Source organism: Archocentrus centrarchus, chromosome 10 (assembly GCF_007364275.1).
Source record: "Archocentrus centrarchus isolate MPI-CPG fArcCen1 chromosome 10, fArcCen1, whole genome shotgun sequence".
Taxonomy (NCBI): Eukaryota; Metazoa; Chordata; class Actinopteri; order Cichliformes; family Cichlidae; genus Archocentrus; species Archocentrus centrarchus.
In genome coordinates, this window is record NC_044355.1 from 34,086,944 (window position 1) to 34,098,129 (window position 11,186).

At 37.6% G+C, this 11,186-nt stretch overlaps 1 protein-coding gene and 1 long non-coding RNA gene across 2 annotated transcripts; one reads left to right on the forward strand and one right to left on the reverse strand.

The window, feature by feature from the left end:
• Window positions 1-1,265: 1,265 nt before the first annotated feature.
• On the reverse strand, window positions 1,266-2,809 carry LOC115787431 (uncharacterized). Its single transcript, XR_004020503.1, has 3 exons — window positions 2,509-2,809; window positions 1,943-2,064; window positions 1,266-1,404 (listed from the first exon to the last, which is right to left on the reverse strand). It is a non-coding gene; the product is annotated as an uncharacterized LOC115787431 (long non-coding RNA).
• A 309-nt stretch (window positions 2,810-3,118) lies between these two features.
• Window positions 3,119-4,847, forward strand: LOC115787292 (uncharacterized). Its single transcript, XM_030739921.1, has 4 exons — window positions 3,119-3,180; window positions 3,435-3,539; window positions 3,949-4,156; window positions 4,299-4,847. Exons 1-4 carry the CDS (start codon window positions 3,137-3,139, stop codon window positions 4,761-4,763), a joined length of 822 nt encoding a protein of 273 aa, XP_030595781.1. The 5' UTR covers window positions 3,119-3,136; the 3' UTR covers window positions 4,764-4,847.
• The last annotated feature ends 6,339 nt before the right edge of the window (window positions 4,848-11,186 follow it).

Sequence of the window (11,186 nt, forward strand, 5' to 3'; positions counted from 1 at the left end):
ACCCTACATTTCTCCTTGCTGTCCGCTACCAAAAGGACTTCAGCAATGACGGCTGTGTAGGCAATAGTGTTTCGATCCACGTTGAGTTTTTCACAACTTCGGTTCAGGCTGTGTGTTTTCTTGAATGTTTTAAGAACAAACATATACCTGTGTTTGACATCTTCTGGGTGTTTCACTGTAAAAGCCAAGAACAAAACAATCACAACACATCCAGAGGCATGAACAAGTAAGTATATATGTGTTGAATTGTTTCCAATATTTACACTCTTAATACCTAAAATGTTAAATCACACAACTGAGCAGTCATACAAGACAGAACTCACTGTGACACATAGCTATATGACTGTGTCAGCAAATCTGACATTTTCTAAAAAAAAATGTAAAAAAAGAATGTTAACTGCTACATAACATACTTCTTTTGCCAAACTGTGACACTTTCTTCTTCTTCTTCTTCTTGGCCTTCTTGCTCTTTTTCCCGTCACTCGGTGAAGAAGACGACTCAGAGTCTGAGGCTGATGAATCTGAGGAACTGGAACTTGAGGGGAAATGATGTCGTTTTGCTGAGAATTGTAAAAAAAAAATAAATAAAAAAATAAAATAAAGTGTACTGTGAAAAAGAGACAAGTGGAGTATACAGTTGTGATCAAAAGTTGTGACAATGGCACAAAGTTTTGTATCCATCTACTTTTACATGTTTATATTAAATTATTTATAAATGTGTCTATGACACAGTGAAAATCTATCACAAACAATTCGTCCGTCCATCCATCCATCCATTCTCTTCCGCTTATCCTTTTCAGGGTCACGGGGGGGCTGGAGCCTCTCCCAGCTGACATAGGGCAAGAGGCAGGGTACACCCTGTACAGGTCGCTAGCCTGTCGCAGGGTCAACACAGAGTGCTAACTCGCAAGCAATTCATATTTTTCAAAAACTGTTACTGGCAAATAAATTTTGCTTTCTTAGTGTTGCAACTGCTGAAGCCTTTGGCCACGACTCTAAAAACAAACCATTTTTTTCATTGACCGGACTGATGGAAGATGACTGACAGTTGAAGTTCTTCAACAGGTTAGATTATAAACTCTAAAAAAATGGATGAGGCTTTAGATTGTAGGTGTCCTCTGTTTTTATATATATATATATATATATATATATATATATATATATATATATATATATATATATATATATATATATATATAAGCCATATTGCATTTTTAAATTATCAATCAATCAAAGCAGATCACAATTTCTGTGTTTCACCTGAAGTAGTAGGGATGTTATCCAGTGCTTTTTTCAGCTGTTCTCTGAGGAAATTTCTTTCATCTTCAAGGACAGTAATTTTGTCTCTTAGCTGCTGAATTATTGCTGTAGCAGTTGGAGCCAACGTAGATGGAGTTCCTGGCGCTATAATGGTAAAAAAAATATATATCATCACAAAACAAAAGAAAAAGGACATGTTTAGATACAATGAAAACCAAGGAATCAATTTTGATGTTTTAATTGTATTATACAATGTATGGCAACATTGTTGGGTTTTTTATTTGAGTTTCTCTTTTCCATAATGTTCTTCTTCTACAACAATTAAATTATTTCGGTGTCTTCACTGTTGTGTTATTAGCAGATTCTAAAATATATGTTACGTTTCAGTCTATGGCTGCCAATAAATACTAACTTTTGCTTCAAACTTTACTTGTGAATACAGTCAAATTCTACAACAGAATGCTTTTTAACATATATAACAGTTTGCGCTTACAAAAATGAGTAATGATAGGTATTTTCCCCCTGTATTTTTGAAGACTTAATAGTGAACTGTAGGAAGTTTGAGAGGAGTATAGAATTAGGGGGTAGTGATTTATAAATACTGGTGCATTAAAGGTGTCATACTGAAAAAGCCTACATGAGTGTAGTCAATTAATGCTTGTGGATAAGATTGTATACTTACTTTCTCCTTTACCCTCTACATTGTCAAGTTGTTCCACCTGTGCAGATCCAGCACTGCCATCAGCACTCACAGATGGATGTACCTGGTTGGCTGTGTTGTACCTTCTTCTTAAAGGCATAGCTCTGAAATGTTAGAATATTGTATTGGAAACATTCAATGGTTTACTGGTAACTTTGGAATATTTAATGGCTATCGTTAATAATGAGCCAGTAATATAGTTAAGCAAATACAAAGTGCAGAATTTAACTTTTTTTTTTTTTTTTTTAAATAAGGATACAGGAAATACACCTGACTATAAACCAATAACCCTCTGGGTCTACACATATACACAATGGTCCAATATCAAGTATTTTTTGACAAACCTCAAAACATCAAATATCAGGATCAAAATAAACCACACAGTGATTCAGACTGACACAAACTAGTTCCTTTGTTGTATGTATATATATATATATATATATATATATATAATAAAAATGTGCCAACCCCGAAACATCACAGCATGTTATCAAAAAAAGACAAAAATGTGCATAATTTTCTGTAATATTAAGAATTCATGTTCTTACCTTGCAACCTTACAACAGTAGAAAGTATGGCGATTTTATTCCAAAGACACTCTTGTAATCCAGTGGTTTTTGCCAGCTTGGAACTGTGAGGTACGCCAAAAAAGGAGGCAAAGTGTGGCTGTTGGCGCCAACTTCTTCTTTCTCTCTCCTCCAGAGATAAAAGAAAATGTGCATATTCCCACCAGACCGCAGTCTGCCACCTACTGGCAGCCGGTTCTTTCCAGCAGAGCTTAGTTTGGAGGGGGAAGATTTAAAGTGATGCACAGGCACTCCTACGGCTGTAACGAAAACAGGGTACATTGTCCCACTTAACTGAATCTAAATTGACAATAAATCCAAATAAATTTGCTTTTTGCACTTAAAGAATGAAGTTATTTATTATTTTTTATTTACTTTTCTTACTGCCGTGGAAGCAGAGTGAATGGGGGACCATTAACTGACGGACCAGACAGCTGCTTTACTATCTGGCGCCAGTATGTGATTCATACTCGACTTGCAGTCTATTCAACATGAACACCGCTGAAAAATTATTAAACATAACACAAAGGGGAAATAAGAAGAAGCTTGTACTTATAAAATGGCTTCAAAAACTGAAATTACTCTGAGATGCTCTCTGTGTGAAAGAAAAATGAAAATGAGAAAAGGTGGCAACACAAGAGATGGATATCGCTGGTAAGTTCTTGATTTCCTATAAATTTCTTAAATTTGACCTATGTCTTCCATATGCCTGAATTACACATTTCTAGGTTAGTTATTTGCATTTGGAGAGTACTTTGAAAGTACTTTAGTAAGACATTTTGTAAAATACCATCAGCTAATCAGCACAGTCACAAAAATTTAAAATATTATTATTGTTGTTTATTGATATTTAATGTATTAATTCATGTATTCATTATGTTTTACCAAATGGCATATTTTGTTCAAAGGGTGTGTCGAAGACATAATAGATTCATGTCCAAATCCATAAGAGATGGGTCTATTTTCTCAGGCTCTCGCTCCTCCTTGACTTCTTGGATGATGTTCATGCATAGGTTTGTTACACAGACATACATATAGTCATGATAAACAGTAAGTACATATGTACTGCATGTAGTAAACTATTTTGACTCATAGCATAATATTAAACACAAACTGTTGTAAAATTAGGTAAATGCAACCTTGAATGAGCAGCAACAACATTTCATTATTTATTTAATAAAAGCTACGCAAAAATGAAGAAGCAGTATATGAAAATTAAGTACTAACTAAGTACACCCCATGATTAAGTAGTGTGTAGAACCACCTTTAGTAATATCCCTTCTATTCTACCACATTATTATTTTATAATAATTTCATACATGTGACATAACAGTAACACCTTTTACATGATTAAGAAGTCAGTAATAAACTGTGTTAATATCACATTAACATTATTCATATAGGTTTACTACATTGCTGCAGGTTTGCACAAGGGCTAAGACTGAGGCAAGTGGACTTAATTGAAGAGGGAGTCTGTGGAAGCAGCCGCACTTTGTCCAAGATGTCCAAGACACTAAGGAGGGTGTGTGTGCAAGCAGTTAAGCACCTGAAGAGGAGGGGGAAAATGAGAATAGGTGGAAGACATGGTTTTGTTGTCATTGATGAGAGCAAGTTTTGTCACAAGAGAAAGGTAAAGATATGAATTTATTTAAGATATTAATTGGTGAATAATGGTGATAGGTACATCTGTATCTATGAAATTGTTGTTCAGACAACTGCAAATAAATCATGCCTTAACACTGTCCTCTTTCCAAAAACTTCTAATTTTTCAGTATGCACGCGGGCGATTTGGTGCTACTTGGCGCAGGAGTGGCTGGGTTTTTGGATTGTTGGAAGTCAATCAACGGAGAAGGAGGCCTGTGTTGAAATTTGTTCGCAGACGAAATTCTGAAAGACTACTTCCTATTATACAGCGATATGTTAGACCTGCAAGTACAATTTTGAGTGACTCTTGGCGTTCCTACTGCAGACTGAGGCAACATGGGTATATACACTACCAAGTCAATCACCAGAGGTTTTTTGTTCACCCTGCTACAGGAGCACATACCCAGCATATAGAAAGGTCCTGGAGAACCTTTAAGCAAGAGGTGTACCGTTTCAGAGGCAACATGACTGAGAAGTCACTGAGAGAGATCCTACATTTTATTGAGTGGAACTACTGGCTGGGTAGACAACACAGAAATGGACCCCTTGGTCGCCTTTTCAAGGATATAAGAGCCATACATCCAGTACAATAACATCACCCCTGTGGCTGGAGCCTTTTTGCATGGAGTTTGTATGTTATCTCCAGATCTGTGTGGGCTCTCTCTGGCTACTCTGGCTTCCTCCCAAAGTCATGCATGGGGTTAGATAAATTGGTGATTCTAAATTAGCTCTAGGTCTGACTGTGTAAATTGACCCTAGTTGTAAATGTGAATAGTTCGTCTCGGCATTAGCCCGATGACAGACTGGTGACCTGTCCAATGTGTAGCCCATCTCCCGCAAATGACAGCTGAGACAGGGTCCAGCTCCCCTGGAAAAAATGCATAGATGGATGGCATTTTGTTTTGTGTATTGGACATTTAAAATATGTATTCCATTGTCATCCAGATATAAAATGTGCTGTGACAGAGGATCTTCTACACTCCTATGCAATTTCAAAAACTATTTTAAATAGACCTCTTAGCTATGCTTAATATTGTGATCCTCAAACAAATACAATGCAGTTATTTTCCAGCGAGCTTTTAATGAGTGTTTTATGCATGTTTATTTTTTTAAATCTAATACTTAATGTTTTTCAAACAGGTAGTTTAGCATTTTCCATGTGTTTCCAGTTCATCATCAGAACTCTTGACTTTTGTTTTATTCAGTGATTAACTTGGCAATAAATACAGTCAGTTTACAAGCCTGATTCTTGCTTATTACACAGAACCTACCACCATTATTTCCAGATAATGCTCACACTTCTTGTAGTTTGCTTTAATAGGTTATTACATAGAAACAGTCGGTTTTGCATTTTGCAGCCCTGATTCCTGCTTATTACACAGAAACTACCATGAGCATTTCCAGATAATGCTCACACTTTTTGTAGTTTACTTAAATAGGTTATTGCATAGAAACAGTCGGTTTTGCATTTTGCAGCCCTGATTCCTGCTTAATACACAGAAACTACCATGAGCATTTCCAGATAATGCTCACACTTGTTGCAGTTTACTTAAATAGGTTATTGCATAGAAACAGTCGGTTTTGCATTTTGCAGCCCTGATTCCTGCTTATTACAAAGAAATTACCATAAATATTTCCATTTAATAAGCCAAAGCATTAAGCATAATATTTAGGCTATTAAGCAAAGCAGAATGCTGAGAACCTAAGGTATAATTAATTCAAGCCTTATAACATGGTAATACCATCCTATTATGTTAAAACATTAGCCAATATTACTTCATAATTTTGCGTTTATTACAATTTATTAAAAATTATGAAAAGTTAAATGCATAAACATTACTTCCTTATTGCTATCTCCATACAATATTTTTACCACATTTTTAAGCTACTATTACTAAAGGGTTTAGCCTCATGGGCATATCTCTGTTTCCACAGCATTACCATCAGTTTTGGGGGCCTTACGATCCATTTACATAAATTTCAGTGGAATATTACTCAATTGTAACCGCTGTTGTTACCAGCAGTATTACTTGATATTAGCTGGTAATTACCTTGATAATTGGATGGCAATAACCGTTAAATTTCCTCATTATTACCTTCTGTTTCCAGCTTTTTCGCTGTTGTTACTAGTGGTATTACTTGGATATTAGCTGGTAATTACCTTGGTAATTGGATGATAATGTCCTGTATATTACCCCATTATTACATTTTGTTTCCAGCTTGTTACCCCATTATTACCCCCTTATTACCACATTATTACCGAGCTGTAATAGAAAGTGCTACCAAGATTGCTTATTTTTTCTTGAGCAGTATACCAGAGGGCAGCCCAGGGACTTGGTCAGAAGATGTCAGCCTATGTGCTTCAAGAGCACTTTGGTAATTCCTTCAAAATTGCTTCTGCCTACACGGAGAAGGTTCTCACATGGCCAGTGTTGAAATCTGAGGACGTGAAAGCACTTCTGGCATATAGGTTTTTTTATTACTAGGATGCTTCAATGCAATGGGGGAGGTCGGGTCCATGTATTAGTTGGATGTTACTGCTAATATGCAAGCAGTCATCAAAAAATTACCTTATCAACTCAGGGATAAATGGAAAAACATTGCCTGTGAGTTACAGACTAAGTTTTGTCACAGAATGACCTTTCATGACTTTGTTGGGTGTATTGAGAAGCAAGTAAAAATTGCATGTGGCCCACTGTTTGGAGATATACTACATTCTCCACCAGCAACAACAGAACTCAAAAATTCTAAATTACAACCTCATTCTATGATGAAAGAAGTAGTTTCACTACTCTTTCTTGAAGGAAAATGGCTGTTGTTTGGCTGTGTGTGCATTGGGCACATAAGCAAGGTAGAGCAGGTCATCTTTTAATCGGAAGGTTGGTGTTTTGATTTCTGGCTGCTCCAGTATGATTGCCAAAGTATCCTCGGGCAAGATATTAAACCCGGAGTTGCTCCTAATCTATTCATTGGAGTGTGAATGTCTGTGCAAATGTTAGACAGAAAACACTTGTAAAAAAAAGTGCTTGTATAAATGTATGTGAATGAGTGGATGCAAACATGTTGTATAAAATGCTTTGAGTGTTCAAGAAGCATAGAAAAGTGCTATATAAGAACTAGTCCATTTACCATTTTGTATAGAGTATGTAATCTAAAACATCCCACAATGGATTTTCAATTTAAGGGAAAGAAAACTGATTTAGAACAAGATGAAATGAGACCAGAAACAGCAAAGGAAAATGCTTTAATTTCTGTACAATCTAGTGGCCTTACTAGGGCCTGTGAACATGACTGTACACTCTCCATACTACCAGTTTGAGTGAAGTCTACAAAAGGCGGCGAGACATTGATCACCTATGCCTTCCTGGATCCTGGAAGCTCAACATTTTAAAGTGAAGTGCTGAATCAATTGAATCTTACAGGGAGGAGAAAAAGCATTCTCCTATGGACAATGAGTCAGGAGAAAGTTTTTGAGAGTCACATTGCTTCAGATTTGGAGGTTGCTGGATTGGACACAAACCGCTTTTGTGAGTTGCCAGACATATTTACTCAGAAGAGTATACCTGTCCATCAATGCAACATTCCTAGACAAGAAGATCTTCAAACATGGCATCACCTGGAACATGTGAAGGTAACGGATTCATTCAGAGCCATGGAAAGTTATTCAAAGTGAGGATGGTGGTACCCCAGGCAGTCAAAATTATGTTAGGTTAGATTGTAGTAGAGACACTGCTTGTATGCAACAAAATGTTACTGTCAATAGGATTTCCATTTCTAAGCTGAAGGAATTGTAGGGGCAGTGAATAAAGGCTGATTTCCCAGAATGTATTCAGGATGAGCAGCTCGGATTAGCAAGAGAAGATTGTCTTTTTATGGAGTTAGTCACTAAGTCTGCAATGTTGGTGGATGGTCATTACAGTATTAGTATACCTTTGAGACAAGATGATGTAAAAATGCCAAATAATAAAATGCTTGAAGGACAACGTGCTCTAAATCTCAAAAGTAGGTTTGATAGGGACAGTTTATTCCATGCTGACTATATCAATTTCATGAGTGATATAATTTGCAAGGGATATGCATAGAGGGCGCCAGCTGAGGATATAGCTTGCTATGATGGTAGTGTTTGGTAAATACCACATCATGGAGTGTATCACACGTAGAAGAAAAAAAAGGAGAGTTATTTTTGACTGTGTGGCTGCATTCCAAAAGGCATCTTAACCCTCCTGTTGTCCTCGGGTCAAAATGACCCGCCACTGTGTTAAAATCCCCCAAAAAATCCACTAAATGCTATTTTTTTAACTTGAAATTTTATGACTTTTCCTAGATTGGCCCCAACAGTAGAAAAAGTGAAATGTTGCTTTTATTCACATTTCCATGTAAGCTGTACAAAAAAAGTTACAAAGGTGGTCTTCGGGTCAAAATGACCCGTGAGGCAAATAGAGTTGAAATCAAGGTCACAGAGTTATTTAGAAACCACAGAATGTTACAATGGTTTAGTTGTGTCTCAGATCAATCAGTAGCAGAAGTAAACAAGGCAAATCAGGAGGTGTTCTCGCAGACTTCAGAAGACCACCTGTTTATTTCCAGAGGTTATAAAGGTGCTGCAGATAACAGGACCCCGAATTCTGTCTGTGCTGAAGCCATGAGGGTGCGTTATAATGTTGAAGAGGCTATAGAGCTGATTTTCTCAGATGTCCAGCAAGACAACTCTGATTCAGAAGAGGAAATGGAGGATGTATCTGAAGAAGAAGATGGGGAGGAAAACAACCCAGAGCATGATGAATCATCTTCAGAAGAAGAAGAAAACCCTAAAGCTGAAAGAGACTCTTTCCTTTCAAAAAATGGCAAAATAACATGGTCCTTAGCAGCATATGACCAACACGGCAGGCATGCAGAACAAAATGTTATAAAGATGACCCCAGGACCGACAAGGTATGCCGTTTCTCATGCCCATGACATTGTCTCTACATTCTACCTGTTTATCACACCAGCAATAGGAAAAATAAGGAGATGACAAATCTGGAGGGCTTTTGCAAATATGGAGACAGCTGGAAAAAGATGGATGAGATTGACCTGCAGGCCTACTTAGGGCTGCTAATCTTAGCAGGTGTATACAGGTCCCGAGGTGAGGCTGCAGCTAGTCTATGGGATGTAGAGAGTGGAAGGCCAATTTTCCAAGCCACAATGCCACTCAAACTCTTTCATCTACTCAAACCTACTCAAGACTGAAACGATTTGATGACCGTGAATCAAGACCAGCAAGACATGTGACAAACTTGCAGCCATAAGAGAGGTATGGGACAAGTGGGTGGAGCGGCTGCCCTACCTCTACAATCCAGGGCCTGACGTAACAGTGGATGAGCAACTGGTTCCATTTAGAGGTAATCTGTTTTCATATTTGTAATAAAAGTGACAAGCCAGCAAAATATGGGATCAAGTCATGGGTGGTTTGCGATGCCAAATCAAGCTATGCTTGGAAAATGCAAGTCTATACTGGGAAGCTGACCAGTGGATGTCCAGAGAAGAACCAGGGCATGCGAGTTGTGCTTGATTTGACAGAGGGACTGAGGGGTCACAATGTGACATGTGACAATTTCTTCACCTCTTCACCTAATTAGTTGAATGGGTTATGTTATTTTTATATTTTTGCATTGTACATTGTCTTAAATTGTTCACTGGACAAAAAAAAGAAACTGAGTCATTGGGATGAATAAAAATGCATTCAAAACTCTTTTTTGCACATTTTTTTCTTTAGAAAGGTCATAGAAATTCAAGTGAGGAGAAATACAGAAATTTAAGTGAAGAGGGAAAACTCAGGTATTCACACATTTTGTTGTGAATGACAATATGCAAGATGAAATTTGGTGTTTAAAATTCAATTAAGCTGCTTATATTGGAATTTAGTGAAGACGGGTCATTTTGACCCGGAGGACACGGGGTGTATACAGAAAATGAGGACAACAGGAGGGTTAAAATGACCAGCTTGTCCAGGGCCCATATCTGACCAGCTCACTGGTTGGAGTCATAACCAAGTTCAGAAAGGAGCCGGTTGTACTACTGGTGGACGCTGAAGCCATGCTTCATCAGGCCAGAGTAACAAGTACTGATGTGGACCTCTTAAGGTTCTTTTGGTGGCCAGATGGAGACTATGGTCAAGATCTGGTGGAATATAGAATGGTTGTTGTTTGGTGCCATGTCTTCTCCAAGTTTTACAAGTTTTGCCTTAAGGAAATGTGCAGATGATAATCAGGAACAGTTCAGTCCAAAGGCAGTTGACGTCCTGTATAACTTTTACATTGATAATTGTTTAGTATCAGTGTCATTCCAAAGAGGATTGAGCGGATCGGTGGGACGGATGCGGGAGAAGATGCAGACGGTGAGCTGACAGTGCATCACTGCATCACACACACGGAAATGCTGCACAGAAAACTCCTGAAGACAGAACGCATCATAAGCACCGTAACACAGACTGTGAACTTTACAAGAGGCAAAGGTTTAAATCACTGGCAGTCTTTTCTGGAGGAAATACCTTCTGAATTTGGTGACGTGCCTTATCACACAGGTGCGATGAACTGAAATTACAGGGAAAACTAAATTGCTTGTTGTTTCTTGTTTTTGGTCTTTTTTCTGATATCACATCAAAAAAGAAATTTGCCAATTTTAATTAGCTTGAAATATTCAAATTTTCCCTGATGTTATTTTAAAAGAAAAATATAATATTTTGTTTAATGTGTTGAGGAAAAAGTTGCTGTATTATGGCCATACAAATTCATACTGCTGATTAAAATATTTTCAGTTTTGGGCTGTTCAATGAAGTTAATCCTGTTTGAACCGTGACTTAGACTGTTTGCAATTTTGCCCTGTCCTGTGATTGCGTTTGATACCCCTGCTTTAGACCACTTGAGGGCCAGAATTCAGGAGCTAAATTGTAAGTCTTTGGTGTGTGTGTGTGTGTGCACTACATTGGCACCTGGGCTTGGGAGTATCACTGTGGGTGTGTTTTGTGGTTATTTGTA